At 46.1% G+C, this 20,949-nt stretch overlaps 1 protein-coding gene across 2 annotated transcripts in view; it reads left to right on the forward strand.

Annotated features, from left to right (window-relative positions):
* The first annotated feature begins 10,884 nt into the window (after positions 1–10,884).
* The window catches only part of LOC118585682 (phospholysine phosphohistidine inorganic pyrophosphate phosphatase), a 97,930-nt gene continuing 87,865 nt past the window's right edge, over positions 10,885–20,949 (forward strand). For both annotated transcript variants that reach the window (XM_036190546.1, XM_036190631.1), the window contains exon 1: positions 10,885–11,074. In XM_036190546.1, the coding sequence (XP_036046439.1) occupies positions 10,950–11,074 (125 nt within the window). In that variant the 5' untranslated portion in view covers positions 10,885–10,949. The remainder of the gene's footprint in view (positions 11,075–20,949) is intronic.

The raw sequence follows: 20,949 nt of genomic DNA on the forward strand, positions 1-20,949 counted from the left end.
TTCAAACCTTTCAGCCCCTCCCGGGGGCGGGTTGGCGGGGGGGGGGGTGTTGGGGGGGACGGACCACCATATTCCCTGCCGACTTTAAAGCCTTGCCGAAATTCAAGCCAGCTCCAGTCCTCAAGCAAAGACGGATTGTGCTTTTAAAGTGAAGGAAAGGAAGTGCAGAGTCCAAACCCACCAGAACACCCCCTGCCAAAGGGAATACGTGCCGTGTGAAACTCAGGGGAAAGACAACCCAGAAACCGAGAGGCCGGGCCTGGGACAATACCTGCAAATCACAGATCCCTCTGGAATGCACATACTTTGTTTTCTGTTTGGATAACCCTTTCTCATCCAGTTCTCACGTTTTTTTTAAAAGTCTTCCTTTTTCTTTCCCTTCCCTTCCCTATTCCGTCTACCTTTTTCCATATATATATAAAAGGTTTTTCAGGGTAGCTGGGAAAAGATCTCCCTAAGGTCACCCAGAAATAAATTAAAATGTTCCTTCTCTTGCCCTTTTCTCTGGAAGGAACATTGAGGCCATTTCCTAGGAGTGGGGGGACGGTAACATTCCAGAGGTCACCTGTACCTCAAATCAGAGGACCAGGAATGTGCCCCAATACCCCTCCCCCAATGATCAGATAGAACTTGGATTATTTCATTGAACTTCATAGCCTCTTTTTGTTGTTGTTGTTGTTGTTGTTTAAGTTATATAAAGTTATTCCTTTCATATAAGTCATCTTTCCTTTGACGTCTGTGGTGCTAAATACAGAAAAGGGACCCCCCAAAAAAGGCAGGAAGTAACAAATTGGAGAGAAAATCCAAGAACATGGGGAGTCCACATTCTGTAACCTGATGATCTTTAAGCATGCCTGCTTCTGTGATGGTTTTTACATCGCTGTTTTCATTTCCTCACCGTTTCCCCTATATGTGTTGACGACAGTGTGATAGTCCAGGAACACTGCTTAGTGCTTGGCTCTGGATAGTAAATGACATGGAAGAAACACTGCTGTGTCTCCCTCACTCAGCTTAGAGACAAACCAAAGACCAGGGTATGTCTTTCCACTGGGGGGAGAGGGAGGCAGCAAGCTGCAGGAAACCCTTTTTCTGGCCACTTGTTTTGTATGGACCATAAGGCAGTGAAACCTCCCTTCAGGCACAACTGGGAGATGTGCTTCACCCACTAATGGTTCCGGCACATGAGTTAGCCAGGGTGTTTCTACATGATACATGGGTTCACATCTGGCAAGTCATCTTCCCTCTGTGCATAGAGTTGATTTGGTTGTTGAGGTGTTTTGTTTTGTTTTGTTTTTCTTCCCCCAGCCTGGACATTAAAATTCTGTTCGAGTGCTGTCTTTAAATTGCTTTGATGCTAGGTGGGTTCCAACTCTGACCTGTCCTGATGGCAAGTGATGGCTGTAACAAGCCCAGGATCAATATTCATAGCGGGTGTCCTGGGCTGATAACGCTATCCAAGACAATGTTCGCTATCAGTGTGGACAGCTGAGATATTGCGCCATTAGGGATGTTGTGTTAAATAACCTGATCCATTTCTGGGGCTATTTAATGAATTTCACAGCTTAGATAGTATCTTTAAGGAGATGGCAAAAGGCTATTCCGGAGGCACTGATGCAAATCAATGGTGCCAGGCTTCTCAAGCGATTGCACAAACAAAGTGGCCTGTAATTCCAGCCCAGGCTTGAGAAGCTGCCACCCACTCTGGGAGCAGGATTAACAATGGAGAGAATGTACGGTGTATGCAGAGGGAGGGTGGGTGATATTAGGAGCTGCATTAAGGTGACTAAGATAAAATCATATGTTCCTGAAATAAATACAAGTGGAATTCTCTGTTTGAGCCAGCCCATAGGTTAGGACATACATGCCAAAGAGACAACTTCATCAGGCACAGCTGAAGGCAGAAAGGAGTATATTGACTATGGAGACAGCCTTGTGATACATTCCTCTACTTGGGCACTCAGCCGGATTTCCCTAGTCACTCTGTACAGTGGGAAGAAAAAAAGGACACTGGGTTTTAAAAGGAAGCTACTGATAGCAGAATAATGGTTTGTTTACCTGACCCCAGGCTATGACTAAAAAATAAATAAATAAATAAATAAATAAATAGATAGATAGATAGATAAATAGATAAATAAAGAGCAAGCATACCTCAGAGTCAGTTGCCATCCACTTGGGAGGCAGAGGCAGGAGGACTGTTGCAAATTTGAAGACATTAAGTTCTATTAAATTCTAAGCCAGCCAAGGCCACATAAAAAAACAAAACAAAACAACAACAACAACAACAAAAAACCCAAAAAACCCTGTCTGAATAAAACAAAAGTAAGTAAATGAAACTGGAAAACAGCAACAAAAAAAACATAAAAAATACAAACTCACCTTGGAGACTTTAGATTTGTGAAACTTAAGTTCAAAATGTAGCCTGCCCTTGGCTCAGCTGGTAGAGTGCTTGCTTGCCTTAGCATGCATGAAGTTTTGGTTCTTTACCCAGTACCATGTAACTTGATGGTGCACACCTGTAATCTCAGGACTTGGGAAGTGGAGGCAGGAGGATCAGGAGTTCTGAAGTTCAAGGCAGCCTGGGCTATGCAAGATTCTGCCTCAAATAATAATTTTTATATTCAAAACAAAAGCACAGCCTGCCTGCCTGCCTTCCTCTAAACTGCAAACAAAAACACATATACATATTTCACTTTAAACAATAAAAGTGTGTCTTGTGGAAATCTATAGGTTAAAAAATATTAACTTGTTTTGAGACAGGGTTGGTCTTCCTATGTAGCTCAGGCTAGTCCGTGGGGTTAACCCTACTCATTCTGAGTGTTGGGGTTAAAGAGTCAACTTCTGTATCTTTTTTAAAAATAATTTATTTAACTTTATTTTATGTGCATGAAGGTATCAGATACCCTGGAACTGGAGTTACAGACAGCTGTGAGCTGCCATGTAGGTGCTAGGAATTGAACCTCGGAGAACAGCAGTGCTCTTAACTGCTAAGCCATCTCTCCAGCCCCAACTTCTATATCTTAAAAACTTAGAGGAAACATCAAAGAAGGTCACTAAGCAATAGAGGGTTACATTGGTGAGCAGAACCCATATTTATCATTTGTGTTCTGATACATATCCTGATTATAGTAATTAGTATTACCAATATACACTCTTTGTATATTGGGCCAGGCTTTGGGCTAAGCTCTGCTGCACATTATTTCAGGAGCTCTCCACAGAGTTTTTGAATCAGTTTCTACTAGCTTGCAGTTGAGAAAATGAGCTTAGAGGGGTTAGATAGGGAACAGGCTCAAAATTGTTGGGGTTGGAATTTGAATGCAGTGAGATTTCTGAACCTCTCTGATAATGTTCTTTTTGAGGGAATCCATTCCTGGACCCAAGATGTAACCTGATCGTAGCAGCTTGTCCTTAACACTGTGCAGCTAGCTGGACTATGTAATAGGATACCCGAGGAAATAAATGAGCCCATGCATGACTATGCAGAGGCAGACTGGACCACAGGTTTCAGGGACCCAGTTTGGGGAAGGGGGTCTCTTACATTCAATGTGTTGTAACATTTTAAAGTGTCCTCTGGAGGAGCCAGAGTAAGGGGAATTGCCAGGCAAACCGAATTGCACCGGATGTCTAGAAAGGTAGAGACGTGCCTGGGGAATGTAAAAAGCCAAGTGACAAGCTGAGGGACTAAGAGAGGACTGTTGACAGGACCAAAAGGAAGAGAAGAGGTCCATGAGATCTGGACCTTTGCTTTCTGTGCCAAGCCAACAGGGAGTGCCAGAGAAAGGTGTGTTTGTATAATGGAGATCAGGAAGCAGGGTAGCAATGTGCAAGCCCATAAACCACCTGCTTCTGGCCAAAATAAAATCCAGTCAGGCAGTTTCCTGTAAGGCACAGAGGTCAAAACCCTGTATCTCCTGAATATGCACCCGCATCTCATGCTTTCACCTCCCCACTTACCCCGTGATCTCCCACCTCTACAACTTGTTTGCCTCACAAAATATGAAAACCTCAGACCTCAGCTATCCAGGTTGTGGCCTAACAGAGCTGCTAAACCAACTGAAGAAGCCGGCTGTTCAGAGCAGAGCATCAGCTACTCAACCATGTGGATGGGCCTTGTAGGAATTCTGATCTGAACTACCAGACCTTCCTATTGGCCAGGAAAAACAAAAACCCAGAACTCTGTGTTCTTTGTGATGTGGACAACCAAATCAAAATGTTGAAAAACAGGTTCTCAGAAGCATGTGGGCGGATTGTGAGGTTGTGACCTTGGCTGAGAACACCCAAAGTGAGCTCAGCCGATTCATTACCTGTGGTGTATATTATCTGAGATGTTTAACCTTCGTCGTCAACCTGACTAGATTTAAAGTCACCATGGAAACACTCCTCTTGGGCATGCCCATAGAGTCTTTTCAGAGAAACTTGACTGAGGATGGAAGACCCACCCAGAGGATGGGCAGAACGTCCCGTGGGGTGGAGACCCAGACTAGGTAAAAGGAGAAAGGGAGCTGAGCATCAGCTTCCATCTCTCTGCTTCCTGATTGCAGATTAACAGCTACATCAGGTTCCTGCGGCCACGCCTTATCTGCCATGGTGGACTGGTACACCCTCATGCTGTGAGCCAAAAGAAACTGGCTTTCCCACAAATTGCTTCTTGCTAAGTATTTGATTATAGCAATGAAAAAGAGAAATTAAAACTATTCTATGCTGTTTCCGTGGGTATTTTGGTTTGTGTGATGGAGTCTAAATGTCCTGGAATTAAACCAAGATTCCTCAAAATCCCTAGCCCAGACATCATATGAGCCACGTGCTGCTTCCCTGTCTGCACATGCTACCTCCGGAAAGGCTCCCCCTCAATGGGACAGATGGTGAGGGACGGGGCATTTGTGCTATATGCCTATTCCTGGACTGCCTAATAACTAAGCTGGGTGCCATCAGCTCTAGCAAGTGAGCTTGGCCTCCCGTAAAACTCACTCTTCCAAGTGTACACACTATGTTAGTTAAGCAGTGGTGCTCGTGGCTGGCCGCCGCCCACAGCAGCCATGCCGATGGATGTTGTAGTGGAGGAAAAATCACGAGCCATGGTTACCTTTCTAGAGCTTTATTGAGAGAGAAAGGGGGAGAGAGAGAGAGAGAGAGAGAGAGAGAGAGAGAGAGAGAGGGAATACGGAAGAAGAGGCGATACGGAAAGAGAGGGCACAGAGAGGGCGAGTCTGCTTTTTAGGCTTGGATGCCCATCACAGGCTGGTGACGTAATTAAGGACATAATCCTTACAATGCCTGTCTTCGTTTTGTAAAACACCAGTTTAATTTTTGTTTTTGAGACAGTGTCTCTCTATGTAGACCAGGCTGTCCTCAAACTCATAGAGATCTGCCTGCCTCTGCCTTTGCTGGAATTAAAGGCATGTGACATGACATCTGCCCTTCCCTCTAAAACCTGTTAGAATTAAACTGGTCAAAGTCAGAGATCCTGCCACAGGAACAGCAACAAGAATTTATCCCAGGGTGGTGTTTCTGGCAGAAAGAGGTTGTGGAATCTGTTCTCCAAAGCTCACCCTGAAATGTGCCCAGTGCTTAGCATACCTGACCAGAGTCCCCACAGTGCCTGTGAAAGCAATGCCAAAGGCCGAAGTGGCCAAATGAGGTCACAAGAAGCCTGCCTTGTTTCTCTCAGAATGCTGGCTCACTTGCTCTGGAGACATTCTACTTTGACTCCAGCTGTCTGTCATTTTTTTTTTTAGGCAGGGCCTCTCTGTTTAACAGCCTTGGTTGTCTTGGAACTCACTCTGTAGACCAGGCTGGCCTTGAACTCACTGAATGCTGGGATTAAAGGCATGCACCGTTTGTAGTGGGTAGTGGGTGCCTAGTACTGTAATCAGAAGTTTTCCTGTGTCCCTCTGGGTCCCGCAGCCACTCAGTCCCAAGTAAACACACAGAAGCCTATATTACTTACAAACTGCATGACCTATGGGTCAGGCTTCTTGCTGGCTAGCTCTTATAACTTAACTTAGCCCATTTCTATTAATCTATACATTGCCACGTGGCCATGGCATTACCTATCTGCTAGCATCTTGTTGTTCCTTCAGACGTGTGGTGGGCTGGCATCTCTCTAACTCTGTCTTTCTCTTTCTTCTCTCTCCTTGGATTTCCCACCTGCCTCTAAGCTGCCTTGCCATAGGTTAAAGCAGCTTATTTACTAGCCAATGGGAGTAGCACATGTTCATAGCATACAGAAAGACATCCCCCAGCATGGTATTTCTGCCTGTACAGGGTTGCTTCCTTCTTCCTCTTGTTATGATTTTTTGCTCTTGCTGTAATAGTTACTTTGCACCCCCCCCCCCCCCACCACAGTACCTGCCTGGAACCACCTGAGGAAAAGTTTTGTCTTTTTTTTTTTGGTGGGGGTGCTCACAGCTTCAGGGGGTCTCAGTGTGTTGTGTGAGGAAAAACATGACAAAGCCTTCATGTCAGAAGTGTGTATCACAGGCTGTTCACATCACTGGTGTCCAGGAAAGAAGAGGGTAAGGGTGGAGTAAAACTTTCAAAGACCCACACAGTGCCTTACTTATGCCAACTAGACCCAATCTCTCAAAGTTTCACAACACCCCCCCACCCCAAAACAACACCAGCTGCTAGGAAACAAGTGTTCAAAACAAGAACCTGTCTGGGACACTGCAGAGTCAAACCATGGCCTTCCTTGATTCCACATGCCGGTGGTGGAGTTGAATACAAATGTTCTTTCCAACAGCCCCATAGGACACATGAGTCAACCTGAATCTTCCAAGTACCACTTTCCTCTGGGAGTGAGAGGCCCTGACCCAAGAGCATCAGAGTTTTTTCTGGAACTGTCAGACCAAATTGAGAAAAGATTCTTCATGAGGCACTTGACCTGGTACTCTGTTCCCTGGAGCTGGTAACCAGCTAGGGACAAAGCTTTCAATTAATGCTAGAATGTCAATGAATTCCTTTGAAATTTAAGCTGCAGGAATTTGCTTCCTGTCACTGAACAACCAGATCCCTGGCTAGTACAAGTAAATCTGATAGGATTACATATACATCCACTACTAGTAATCAAGGATTGATGGATTCATATGTAAGCTGAAATTCAGCCGTAGTTGCAGATTTGTTACTGGAAAAGAACTAAGCCCAAAGCTGCTGGTGGAGCGTTCATCCCTACACATGCCTGTGCTGCTGGACCACTGGAGTCTGACCCAAAAGGTGCAAAAAGAGTCTTTGGGGGCTAGGAGCCTGGGGAGGCCTTTGTTTCCTCTTCCCACCCTCTCTGTCTGAAATGCAGAAGCCACCCCGGGAGTGCAGCAGGCAGTCTGAGAGCTTGAGGGTTGAACCTCCTGCTGGAAATGCAGGTGCTGATGGAGAAAGATGGAAGCAGCCTGCTGCTGCTGCTGCTGCTGCTGCTGCTGCTGCTGCTGCTGCTGCTGCTGCTGCTGCTGGAAGGTGTTGTCCTGGCCAAGGTGGCCTTTCTTCCACATGCCTTTCTCTGCACATGAGTAAAACTAACCCCATCTGGTTATTGCACGTAGCCAGATGTGACTCGACAACGCCCTTCGCCCATTATATTCAAAGTTCTTAGAATTTTGGATCAGGTGGGTAATATTTGGAGACTTGCTGCCATGGACCAATCAGGTCAGGCTGCTATGCCAGACTTGGATCTCTGGATCCATTCCCTACCTCTGTTGTAACAAACAGTGTACACTCATTGGCTTTGGATGACAGATTTATTATTTGGCATAAGTCTAGATATTAGAAGTCCTCAAACCAAGGTGTCAGCACAGCTGCTTTCCTTGTAGAGGATTTAGGGACATCCATTTTGTCTTTTTAAGCTTCCAGGGGCCTCCTATTTCCCTTCGTCCATGCTGCCTTCTTATTCAAGGTTGGTACTGTAGCACACACACACACCCATTGCTCTTGGCATATCTCCTCTGCTTCTCACTCCCCTGTCTCTTACTTTCTTTAATGATAACATTTGTCATTATGTTGGGCCCACTGGATCAGACAGGCTAATCTCCCTACACTGTCATGGGTATAATCACACCTGCAAAAGCCCTCTTTCAGCATATAAGCTAATGTGTTTGCAGGTTCCGGGTATCAAGATGTAGAAATTTCAAGGGGTCATTGGCTTTTCTCCATTTTTCTGTTTACCTAGAGAGTGACAGTGATTTGTCCAGGTCCCACACAAAGCTAGCTGAAAGGCCAGAAGTGCACAGACATGCTCATCACTGGCAGATGTGGCAGAGGTACCCTCTGTCCTCCTGGGCATGACTCTCAAGTCAGAGATTCTTTCAAGGTCCACTTCAGATGTCCTGTCTGCTTAGAAGCCACTGCTGCCACCCATGGCCCACAGCACCCATCCTCTTGGCTGTATCTCAGTTACTCATTGTCACTTGGCACACATCAACCCAGCTATCCTGAAGGTGTTGTCTTACCTTCTGACCATCTTGATCTCTGAAGGCAAAGATAACATCTCAGGCCACTTTGCACCACAAGAGCCCACTGCATGGAATAGAAGAGGCTTCTGGCAGATAGATTTCTTCAGTCAGACTCACTCAGCTCCTATCCTGCAGTCTGGTGAGACCCAGATTCCCTTATAGACTAGACTGGGTGCCATCTAGCAAGATGTTGAAAGGGGAGTGGTAAGCATGGGAAGGCAGGTTTGAAAGTGTTTGGTTCTTCTGCTGAGGCAAAGGTTGTTCTGTTAGGTCCCTAACATCTTACAAACAGGCAATAGAACAGGACTATCCAAGGAACAGAGCACGCAGCCATTTCTTATAGATGTACGACTCCTGGCTAAGTAGGACTCCAGCTTGATTCTTCAGCTCCCACCCTCTAAGCCCCAAATCTGTAAGCTCCTTCTTGCCTGGTGAGCACAAATCTCCTCTAGCTGGAGTGGCTTCTCTCTACATATAGTTTAATATTAGTCAGGGTAGGCAGTACACTTTTTATTTCTCTTGCAAATAGTTCCTCTAGTAAGCTCATCAAAAGAATAATGCACAACTCATTGGAATGGGTTAAAGTTCTAACATTCTGTGGGGCTGGAGAGATGGCTCAGTGGTTAAGAGCACTAGATAATCTTTCAGAAGACCCTGCTTCCTTTCTTCTTCTTCTTCTTCTTCTTCTTCTTCTTCTTCTTCTTCTTCTTCTTCTTTCTTCCCCTCCTCTTCCTTCTTCTTCTGTTCTGTTTTGTTTTTCAAGACAGTGTTTCTCTGTGTAGTTTTGGTGCCTGTTCTGGATCTTGCTCTGTAGACCAGGCTGGCCTCGAACTCACAGAAATCCACCTGACTCTGCCTCCTGAGTGCTGGGATTAAAGGTGTGCACCACTGCTGCAAGGCAGAGCCTGGTTCAGTTCCCAACATCCATATGGCAGTTCACCATGATCTGTAACTCCTGCTTCAGGAAGTCTGATGTCCTCTTCTGGCCTCTGTGGGCACCAGGCATGCATGTGATATACAGACACCCATACAGACAAAACACCCATATACATACACTGACGAATTCTTTATTCTTTCTGTTCACAAGAGCCTGGAATGGAGGCAGAATGTGGCCCCTCTCCTTTGAACTTTCAAATTTCTCAAATAGAAGAAGTCATTTCCTTATTTCAATTTCATTACTTCATGGGGCAGTCCAGCCAGGAAACCCCTCTGTTTTTAGACCAATGTTTATGGCCAACATGATATAACATTAATGAAGTGTTAGAAGTCATTCAAAAAATCGCTGCTTTCACACACTGTCTTTCTCATTTTCTTCCACCCTATTACTGTGGTCTTTATTTTTACAAAGCAGTTGCATGCATACAACTTGGGGAATTTTCTTTTTCTTTTATAATTTATTTATTTTTTATTTTGTGTACATTGGTGTTTTGCCTACAAGTATGTCTGTATGAGAGTGCTGGATCCCTTGGAACCAGAGTTATAGACAGTTGTGAGCCACCATGTGGGTGCTGGGAATTGAACCTGAGTCCTCTGGAAGAGGAGCCAGTGCTCCTAACCACTGAGCCATCTCTACAGCCCCCGGATTTTTGTTTTTCATATAATGTTAAAACAGAAGAGTTTTCCAAGGTTGTTGTCTGGTGTCTTTTTATTATTATTATTATTTTTTTTTTTTTTTCAAGTCAGAGTTTCTCTGTATAGCCCTGGCTGTTGTTTTGGAACTCCCTCCATAGACCAGGCTGGTCTCAAATTCAGATCCACTTGCTTCTGCCTCCCAAGTGCTGAGGTTAAAGGCATGCGCCACCATCACCAGGCTAGTCTTTCTTTTCAACGGCACATTTCCTCCAGCATCCCTGATATTCGATCTCTATCCCTACATTAATTTCCTTCCAGCTTGCAGACATCCTGTTTGCACTCCTTTAGTGTTTCCAAGGAGCAGGATTGTGCCAACTACTCAATTGCTTGCAAGATCTCTTCCCCTCTCTCTCACTTTTGAGACAGAACCTCAGTATTGAGACCAGGCTGGTCTCCAACACTTAAAAAAATTCATTTATTTAATCAATGTGTGTGTGCATGTACTAATGGAGCTCTGGAGACAATGTGCAGGAATTTGTTTCCTCCTTCTATCATATGGGTCCTGGGAATCAACTCAAGTTGTTAGGCTTCCTTGACCCCTGGTGGCATCTCACTGACCCTAGCCTCACACTCTCAATCCTTCTGGGATTATAAATGAGAGCCGTCCCTCCCGGGCGGTTTTACTTTTCATTTCAATTTGCCTCGCCCCGACTCTAGAGAAGGTGTTCCGAGGAACGTGTTCTCAGCTTCTCTGCTATGCGCTGAAGATCCCAGACTCCAAGAAGGAACGCAGCCAAGCGCCAGGCGGGTCCACGTGGTTCCGGGTTTGCGCCCGGCCCGCCAGCTGCGGACTACATTTCCCAGGCAACCCCGCGTGGAAGGCGTGGCCGTGGGATACTAGCGGCAGCAACGCCGAGTCTGGGTGTACAGCTGGACGCGATGGCTACGTGGGCCGAGCGGCTGGCGGGCGTGCGGGGAGTGCTGCTTGACATCTCCGGCGTGCTGTATGACAGTGGCACAGGCGGCGGAGCCGCCATTGCGGGCTCCGTGGAGGCGGTGGCGAGGTTAGTGGGCTCAACGCAGGGACTGTCGGGCTGTGCTGCTGCCAGAGGCGGGGCGTTCGCGCCGGCCCCGCCTCCCTCGCACTGGTCCCGCCTCTCAGGCTGGCTAGGAACCAGGTTGGGGAGATTGTGTTGGCGCTAGGCTTCTAAGGGTTGGAGCTATCCTTTGGAAGCAAGTGAGCGGTTGAACTTGGTTAACCTGCAAGTAAAATACAGATCCAAAAAGTGTAGGCTATTGGAATATTAATATGTTAGGCCAGTGAGATGACTCCATGGGTAAAGGCACTCACTATCAATTGAGATAACGTGAGTTCAATCCCTGGGGTCCACATGGTGGAAGAAAATAAGTGGCTGCTGCGAGTTGCCTTCTATCTGACCTCCACATAGCGCTCCACCCTAAAAATAAGTAAATGGAAAGTTATTTTTAAATATTTCGTTATGTTGCTTACATGTTTAAATGACCTTTTTTTTTTTTTAAAGGCAATAACTCCAACACACCTTGTGTGATGGCTTAGTCTTTTTTTTAAAGATTTATTTATTTATTATGTATACAGAAGAGGGCGCCAGATCTTATTAGAGATGGTTGTGAGGCACCAAGTGGTTGCTGGGAATTGAACTCAGGACCTCTGGAAGAGCAGTTGGTACTCTTAACCTCTGAGCCATCTCTCCAGCCCCTTAAATGACCATTTTTAATATACTAAGCCAGTAAACTATTTTAAATGTTCCACCTGTTTCTTTTAACTTAGAAAACTTTAAATCACATATGTGGCTAGCTATCTAATTCTTTTGTATTGGTTTTGATATGAGGAGGAGGTGTCTGGTTCTTCAAGCCTGCCCATGCAAGACCTGGGCTATTTGCCTTTGATGTCCCTAGCCAGTATTGTGTAAAGTTGATGAACAGTTGGAAGGGGCTCATTGTCTAGCAGTCAGCCTTCCAGGACTGTTTATTTACCTGCAGTTGAGTAAGTCCTTTGATCCCAAGAGGCCCTCTCCTACGTGTGTGTGTGTGTGTGTGTGTGTGTGTGTGTGTGTGTGTGTGTCCAGAGAGAAAGAGAGAAACACTCGAGCAAGAGGGATAGTACTGATGAGATTACAAGGCCTCAAACTGTGTTTTGTAGCAAAGTAAAAGGGGCTGGTGAAGGACATCTACTAGGAAACACCTGGGCCCTCTGTGTGGGCAGAAGTCCAGGTTTACCTGTCTTTCTGGCTTCTACACATTCTCCACTAACCCCAGAATGTAGGACTGCCTGTGTTACAGTGAGCCTTGTGTGTTGAGCGTTATGTGGAGGCCCCTCTTGGAATCTAGTCAGACACTGGACAATGTTTTGAAGTGAACTGGCTTCATGTAGGCAGCCGGGACCTTATGAGGGTCTCATCTGAAGGGAAGGTAGACGATGTTTTGTGATCACATGAATACATTGAGTCACCAAAGATCAGAAGTAAAGACAGCTCCACGGCATACAAGCCAGGGAATGGTGCCACCCACAGTGGCTGACTCTTCCCACTTTAATTAAATGAAGATAGTCCACTCACAGACATGCCAAATGCATGTCCCCTGGATGATTCTAGATCTCATCAAGTTGACAATTGAGATTTCCCCTGTCATGCATGCATATCCACAAACATGTACACACACACATGAACTTGTACACGTGTACAAATAAGTACAATGAAAATGAGATTTCCTTTGGCAAGAGAGCCCTTACATCTATGCTTCAGAATATATGAATAAAAAAGTCAGCAACTAAATGGGAGCAAGGACAAATGACACAATCATTCACCAGGAAAAAAACATCAATGACCTCCTAAGCATATGAAAAACATTCCACCTGGCTGCATTAGAAACACAAATTAAAACTATACTAATAGTTTTTGATAAAACAGACCAAAGTTTGGAATGAGTTTGCTTGAGACTTAGTAGAAACAAATCCTGCCACATTACTCATATGAAGATATAATTGGCCCTCCCTGGCAGCAGTTCTACTTCTGGGTATTTGTCCTGCCTTGTTTATGAGAAATACAAGGTGGCTATGTCTTTTGACCAAGTCATAAAAGACCAAGAATAACCACTCTCCATCATTAGGGCTACTGTCCCTTTGTCCACAGGAGACACCATACAGAGTGAGTGAGCACTTTCCTTTTAGATACATTGTTAGTGAGGACAGCAATCACATGTCTCCTCCTTTGGGTAAATTGCACATGTTCCCACTGCTGTTTTTGCATAAATCCTGGGAAGACACCTACTATTTTTGGAGTAGAGAGACAGGGTTCAAGCAGAGAGAAGTGGATAGTGGGGATAAGAGTGCAAGAAAGACCCTTCACTGTCCACCTTTGCATAGCAACATTTTTAAAGCTTTTGAACCACTAAAAAAAGTAAAACAGTAGAGTCAGCCAGGTGGTGGTGGTGGTGGTGGTGGTGCACTCATTTAATCCCAGCATTCAGGAGGCAGAGTCAAGAGGATCTCTGTGAGTTCGACGCCAGCCTGGTCTTTAGAGTGAGATCCAGGACAGGCACCAAAAAATTATACAGAGAAACCCTGTCTTGAAAAACAAAAACAAAAACAAAAACAAAAACAAAAACAAAAAAAAGTAAAGTCATAATATGTGGCTATAGGCAGACTTTTCTGTCCTGCCAGCCAGTTCCCAAATAACCACACAGAGTCATAGTATTAATTATAAATGCTCAGCCAATAGCTTAGGCTCTTTTTTTTTCTTCCTATCTCTTATCATTTAAATTAACCCATTTCTATTAGTCTATATGATGCTCCAAGGCTCGCTTACCTCATCCTGCTCTCATGGCGTCTCCTCAGACTCTGCCCTTCTTCTTCCCAGCATCCTCTGTGTCTGGCTGTCCCACCTATACCTTCTGCCTAGCTACTGACCAGGCAATTCTTGTATTAAACCAGTTAGAAGGCGCCTTTGCAAAGACACATCTTCCTAGTGTACAAAAAGATTGTTCCATTAACATGTGGCTTTATTCAGTTATGGGGTGAAGAATAGTGGTAAAAGGCCATGAAGTTGGGGATGAGGGAGGAGCCATGGTGGCTAGTTTGGACACTTGAAGTGGCTGAGGGAGGAGACAGTCAAGTTGGGAACAGAGAAAGAGGTATTTTAGAAGTAGGTCTAGTGGGACTTTTTCCAGCGCGGGTATCGTAGGGCCAGAGAGAACAGGAAGTGAAGTGGAGTCAAGGCAACATGAATTTGAGGAGGCAGCTGGTCACATGGCTTCTGCAGCCAGGAAACACAGTGATGAATGCTTATACTTGGCTAGCTTCTTGCTTTTTATGAAGTCCACTTTTAGGGTGGGTTTTCCCACCCATGTTAACAGAATCAGGAGAATTGCTCACAGACATGCTCAGAGGCGTGTCTTCTGTGTGATCCCATCAAGCTGATAATCAGTATAAACCCATGCCTTTTCTATTCTTCTAAAGTCTGAGCTACTTGAAAGCAACAGATTGTTAAAATAATAAAAATAATTATTATTATTATTATTATTATTATTCTTAGCCTAGGCTGACATGAGACTCAAGATCCTTCTTTCTCAGCCTCCTGAGTGCTGGGGTCATGCTGTGTGCCAACAGGCCTGATTAAAAATTACTAAAGCTGCCGGGCGGTGGTGGCGCACGCCTGTAATCCCAGCACTCAGGAGGCAGAGGCAGGCGGATCTCTGTGAGTTCGAGGCCAGCCTGGTCTACAGAGCGAGTTCCAGAACAGGCTCCAAAGCTACAGAGAGAAACCCTGTCTCGAAAAAACAAACAAACAAAATTACTAAAGTAAATTCTGCATCTAGAAAACATTCATATTGTGCATGTAACACCCAATTCATGAGACTGTCTTGTGTAAGCATCTCAGAAAGCCCCCTCTGTGCTCCCCAGCCCAGGGCAGCCACTGTTTTGCCCTCTAGTCCCATAGGTTATTTTTTCTTGTGACTCTGGATAAGGGGACTCAAGGCAGCAAGACCTTGAGGAGGAAGCTGCCCACATGGCTTCCGCAATCAAGAAATCACAGAACGTGTGCCCCTTTTATGACAATCCCTTTCACCTGCTGTTACTTGTGAGAGATCTGTTGTATCTGTGGAAAGTGGTTTGTAGATGGTTTGATTGTAATACTAAGCATGGTTCCTGTGGAGTGATGTCTTACTGTTCTACTATGAAGAGACACCGTGACCAACATACAAAAGAAAACATTTAATTGAGGGGTTGCTTATGGTTTCAGAGGGTGAGTCTATGACCATCATCAAGGGGAACATGGCAGCAGGCAGGCAGGTAGGCATGGTGCTGGAGTTGAAGCTGAGAGTTCACATCTGATCCACAAGCATGAGGCAGAGAGAGCTACCTCGGGATAGTGTGACCAATGACACACCTCCTCCAACAAAGCCACACATCCCAATCCTTCCCAAACGGTTCCACCAATTGGGAACCAAGCGCTCAAATATATGAGCTTATGGGGAGAGGGGGGTGCTTCTTGTTCAAACCTCTACAAATGATGTCATAATTTGTGCACGCTTCTATTTCCTATTCGGGTTATTGCAACTGGTGTTTTGGAAAGTGTGTGAATGTGTCCTGGAGGGTGAGCTTCCATGGAACATGGGAGTGTCAGAGTGGAGTAGCTAAATTAGTGTGTTTGAAAGTGCTGCTAGGGACTTCTCCAAAGTGGTTGTGTCGTTTGTATCTCAAGTCAGCAGTGTACAAGAGTCCTGGCTGTTCTTTATCCTTCCCCATATTCAGCTTGTCTGTCCTTGGAGGGTCCAAAGAAACGCTGAAGGAAGACCCCAGACTCAAATAGTGTGCAAGAACAAAGAGCGGTTATTATACCACATGCAAGTGGAGTCGCTCACCTGTACAAAATGGCGACGACCCCCAGAGGAACGTGAAAGCTCCTTTTAAGCACAGCTAAGGGGAGTTTCAGGGTCAGCTGCATAATTGGTTACATAAGAGGTTACATTAGTATATTTTTAATTGGCTGGGATGTAGTTTTATCATTTTTGGACACATCTGCACAAGCTTGACTAAGAAGAGGGCTGCTGGGTTTGTCCTTGAGACACTGTGAGGGTAGCTTAGGCCCTCTGTGTTCATTCTCTCCCTCGACCCTGAATGTGAGGGCCTTGGAGATCAATGCCCCTTTGTTAGAAAAGACACCTATTTGCTCTTCTCAGAGAAGTAGAACCTAAATTCTGTTGTGGCAGGGGGAGAGTTTAACCCCTTCATCCTTTCCTTGCAGTGAGGCAGGATAGAAGACAGAGGAAATCCTAGGGAAATGAGAAATCAGAGGAGCCCTTCCCCCTGGAGTCTGCTGGAAGCCTCTTTCTTACCCACAGAATAACTCCAGCATAATTAACAACTATGTAAGACCCTCTTCCCTTCCCAGCTGTGAGCCTGCAGTTTTCTAGGGATCTCACCAGAAGCCCCTTTAGAGAGACAGGACATGTGCTAAACCCCTCACATATGTCCCCCTAGTGGTTCCTGATTTTACTTTATCAGATTATAATTCCATCCAAGGCCTATCATCTCTCTTATTAAGAGAGAGAGAAAATGAAAAATAAAAATAAGATTTATTTATTTATTTATTTATTTATTTATTTATTTATTTTGGTTTTTCAAGACAGGGTTTCTTTGTAAAAGTCCTGTCTGTCCTGGAACTCGCTCTGTAGACCAGGCTGGCCTTGGAACTCACAGAGATTCACCTGCCTCTGCCTCCCAAGTGGTAGGATTAAAGGAATGCACCACCACCACCTGGCTCTAAAATAAAATTTTTAGCAACCATTTATGATGTAACTTGAAAACCCCGGTGTGATGGCACATGCCCTTAAGAGGCAGGCTAGTCTCTGTGAGTTCGAGACCAGCCTGGTCTACAACGCAAGTTCCAGGATAACCAGGACTGTTATATACAGAAACCCTATCTCAAAACAAAACTAAAAGGCATAACTTGAGAGCTACCAAAATAGTTGTGGTTAATGCTAAGACACTTAATTGCACATCTCTGTTGAGAAGTCCATCCTTACACTTGGGCATGCCTTACCTCCTGTGACACCTGGAGAAGCCCATACTATGCACGTGGGGTATGCCTTACTTCCTTCTGAGCACCTCTTTCTCTCTTCAGCCTTGTGCTTAAGCCTACATGAAAATATCTTCAATAAAACCTCCAATTCTGCTTCATAAACTGGCCAGTCCTGAAAATCTGATGAGATTTGAAGCCACGGATCCTGCTTTGGCCTGAAATAAGGTCTCTAAAAGTCTAGGGGAGTTCGTCTGGCTGCTGAGGGTGACTTTGTGGAGCTGTCGCCTTCATTACAGACACCAGCAGGGTCATTTTTACATTGAGGCCTGTGAAAAGTAGAGTGGCACTATGGAGCCTCAGCCCCCCTTAGCTGGTCCCCCTCCTGTCAGGAGCACAGATGGTGGCAGGGACCGGTATGGTGGGTATTGTGTTCCCTGAAATATTGTGTGTTCCCCAAAATAAACATATCTGGGGTCAGAGAACAGACAGCCACTAGAACAAAGCCAAAAATGGTGGCTAGAAAATGGGAAGAGCAAGCCATAGCAGAAGTTGGGCGGTGGTGGTACACACCTTTAATCCCAGCACTTGGAAGGCAGAGCTAGCCGGATCTCTGAGTTCAAGGCCACTTTAGAAACAGCTAAGCATGGTGACCCACGCCTTTAATCCCAGAAATCCAGCCTTTAATCCCAGGGAGTGGGGGCAGAAAGAGAAAGGTATATAAGGCGTTAGGACCAGGAACTAAGTAAGAAAAAGCATGTAGTTAGTTAAGCATTTGGTTGGTTAAGCTTTCAGGCTTTGGAGCAACACAGTTCAGCTGAGATTTATGTGGAGGACTCAGAAGCTTCCAGCCTGAGGAAACAGGATCACCCGAGGAACTAGCAAGGTGAGATAGCTGTGGCTTGTTCTGTGTCTCTGATCTTCCAGCATTCACCCCCAATAACTGGCCTCGGGTTTGTTCTTACTAATAAGACTCCTTAGATTCATACTATAGACCGGAAGGAAGAGGTATCCCTAGTTTACTCGACAGTAGTGTGGTTGGGATAAATCACTGCTCAGGCAAGTAATGGCTGCAAGTATCTCCCAGTGACAGCAAGGTAGTTGGCCACCCACAGGCATTAGTGATTTCCTTTTAGCCCCCTGATGTCCAAAGTGAGGTGATGTTACCTTTCTTTTCCTTCTTGTTTCTTTTGGTTTTGTTTGTTTTTGTTTTTGTTTTTTGTTTTTTGAGGCAGGGTTTCTCTGTGTAGCCTTGGCTGTCCTGGAATTCACTCTGTAGACCAGACTACAAAGATTTACCTGCCTCAGCCTCCTGAGTGCTCCACCACTGTCCAGCTTCCTGTTATCTTTCTCAACTAGCAGGCATACTTGAGACTCAGGGGGAGGGGACCTCACTCAGCACCTGAGCTGGGACAGCAAAGGAACCCCCTGAACCTCATTTTGCCAGAGCAGGATCTTAACTGCCACCTTAGATTTCTGCTTGGACTCCTTTTGACTCTTTTGAGGAGGAAGGGGCTCTGGGACAGGACAAGGCTTCCTTCTGAATCACTGGTTCTCCTTCCTAACTGTAATTTTGCTGCTGTTATCAATCATAATGCAAATAGTTTTGGAAATAGAGGTTTGCCAAAGGAGTGGAGAACCATTGCTCTAAATGGTTGCCTCTAAGCTGATGTTCCTAACCTGACATAGCACTATCCAGGAAAAGGATACAGAGAGGTACGGTGTTGTGGAGGATCCCGTTCAACCCTGTGGGTTCTGAACTGTGTCTTCTGACTATAACACCAGTTCCAGGGGATACTCTTTTCTGACCTCTGCAGACACCAGGCACACATGTGTACAGACATACATGCCAGCACACCCTCATACACATAAAATAAATAAATCTTTAAAAAAAAAATTAAAGGTGCTGGAGAGATGCCTCAGTGGTTGAGAGCACTGGTTGTGCTTCCACAGGACCCAAGTTCAACTCCCAGCACCCACAGGACAGCTCACAACATCTGTAACTCCATTTCCAGGGTACCTGACACCCACATACAGATATACATGCAGGCAAGACACCAATGCACATAAATAAAAATCAAATCAAATAAAAAGTTTCTTTTGACCCCGCAGGCTTGCATAGCAGAGCGACTCTGTGTGGCGATACTGAAATGTAGTAGCCTGTCACAACAATCCTAAAACACACCGAAGGCAGCTGGCAGAGCTGGGGAGCTCCCTTCCCAGAAGCCTGTGGGATTATTCCTGAGGATTATCCCAGAGGACCCCGACACTTTCCGAACTCCCTGGCTTCCTTGCTACTGGACCAAGTCCCTAAATCTGTGCCTGGCCCTCTGGAGCGTCTCAAGTGACCTCTGTCTGCCATTGACTGCCCTTCCTTTCCTTACCCCAGTTCTACTGTGGGTTTTGATGAGAAGGCTTCCAAGCAGCCCTGGCCACTCTAGGGCCAACCCTTCCTGTTCAGGCCGAGGGCAGTCCCACAGGACCTTGCTCCCCTGTGTCAGGTGAGAGAGGCCTGTGGGTAAGAGATCTGCCCTCTGTTAAAACACACCTGCTTTTGAAGTTTTCTGGGGATTTGCCAACACTGGCCCCTCCCAGAACCCTTCACAGATGGGTCCAGCTTGCCAGGGTACACCGCTGGGCATCCAGCTGGCTTGGGTGGCCTTGGCAGTTCTTTCCCCCTTCCCTCTGTGACCCCCTTGAAGTGCAGTGTTCCCTTTGAAGTTCTGCAGGAGCTCAAAGGCAGTTCCTGGGGGGAAGAGCCACCTGCTGCAGGGACAAGTGTGATGGGGTGGGGTGGGACCTGGGGGACACGCATTTCCCTGGCAGCTCCCCAGCACAGTGGCCCCAAGGCCGCATCTTCATTGTTTTAAGTCTAGGAGGGGATGGCTTACTGTCTCCCATTATTCTCTCTGGGTTTTCTGTGGTAACATCCTTTTTTTTTTTTTTTTTTTTAAGTTCCTCCTTCTGGGGGACAGAAAGTACAGGAAGAAAGAACACTTAGACTTTGTAAATGAGGTCAACCGTAGTGATAGAGGTCACCTGCAGGAGGCCATGAGCCAGGCAGGTGCTCACCCCCTACCTCACTCTCCCCTGTGCCCAGTGAGCTCTTTTCAAGGAGAGGGTTGAGGTATTGAAAAGCAGGAAAAGAGGCTGAGTTCTTGTTAAAGACAAATGATTGTATGCAGCCACCCCCACCCCCAGCAAACATTAGCTGGACACCTGCAGTGTACCGGGAACCCTGATCTAGACCTGGAGAATTTATGATGGCAAGCCGGGTGGCAAGAAACCAATGCCCTGGTGGAGCCAGGTTGGCAGTGCCAGGAGACCAGCAGTGAACAGCTTGCACTAGGCAGGCTAGTGTGCCAGGTGGAGAAAGCCTGAACTATGAAGAGGTCCAGGGCTGCAGGTGCTCATGGGCCTTACAGGTCTCATGGGCACTGAGTTGAGATCGAGAGAGGTGAGTGAACCTAAGAGCATCCCAGATGGAAGAAGCGGTCAACTCTACCCTTCCCATGTGGTTTCTCCCCCCCACTCCTGCTACCCACTTAATCCTGGAAGCTGCTGGGTGGAGTCCTTTGACTGCTGTAGGACCTGTGGGCGGGCGTGGACATCTGTAACCCGCCTGGGTTCCCCCAAACAGGCCTTTATTGGAGCCCATTTGTGGTAGGATCAGGCTCCCTGAGGGGAACCATTCAGAGGCAGGCTGGGCACAGCAGGGGCTGCAGCACAAAGGCCCTGGCGGCTGGGCAGGCCCTGGCGATGGCCCCCAAGGCATCTGCATGTGAAAGGCAATGAGCATTTACTGCATCCTGTGGAAGATCACTAAAGCACATCTGCCGGGCTAGCCTAGCCCAGACCGGCCTTTTTGGAGCCAGCCGGGCAGC

Source organism: Onychomys torridus, chromosome 1, assembly GCF_903995425.1.
Source record: "Onychomys torridus chromosome 1, mOncTor1.1, whole genome shotgun sequence".
NCBI classification, from domain to species: domain Eukaryota; kingdom Metazoa; phylum Chordata; class Mammalia; order Rodentia; family Cricetidae; genus Onychomys; species Onychomys torridus.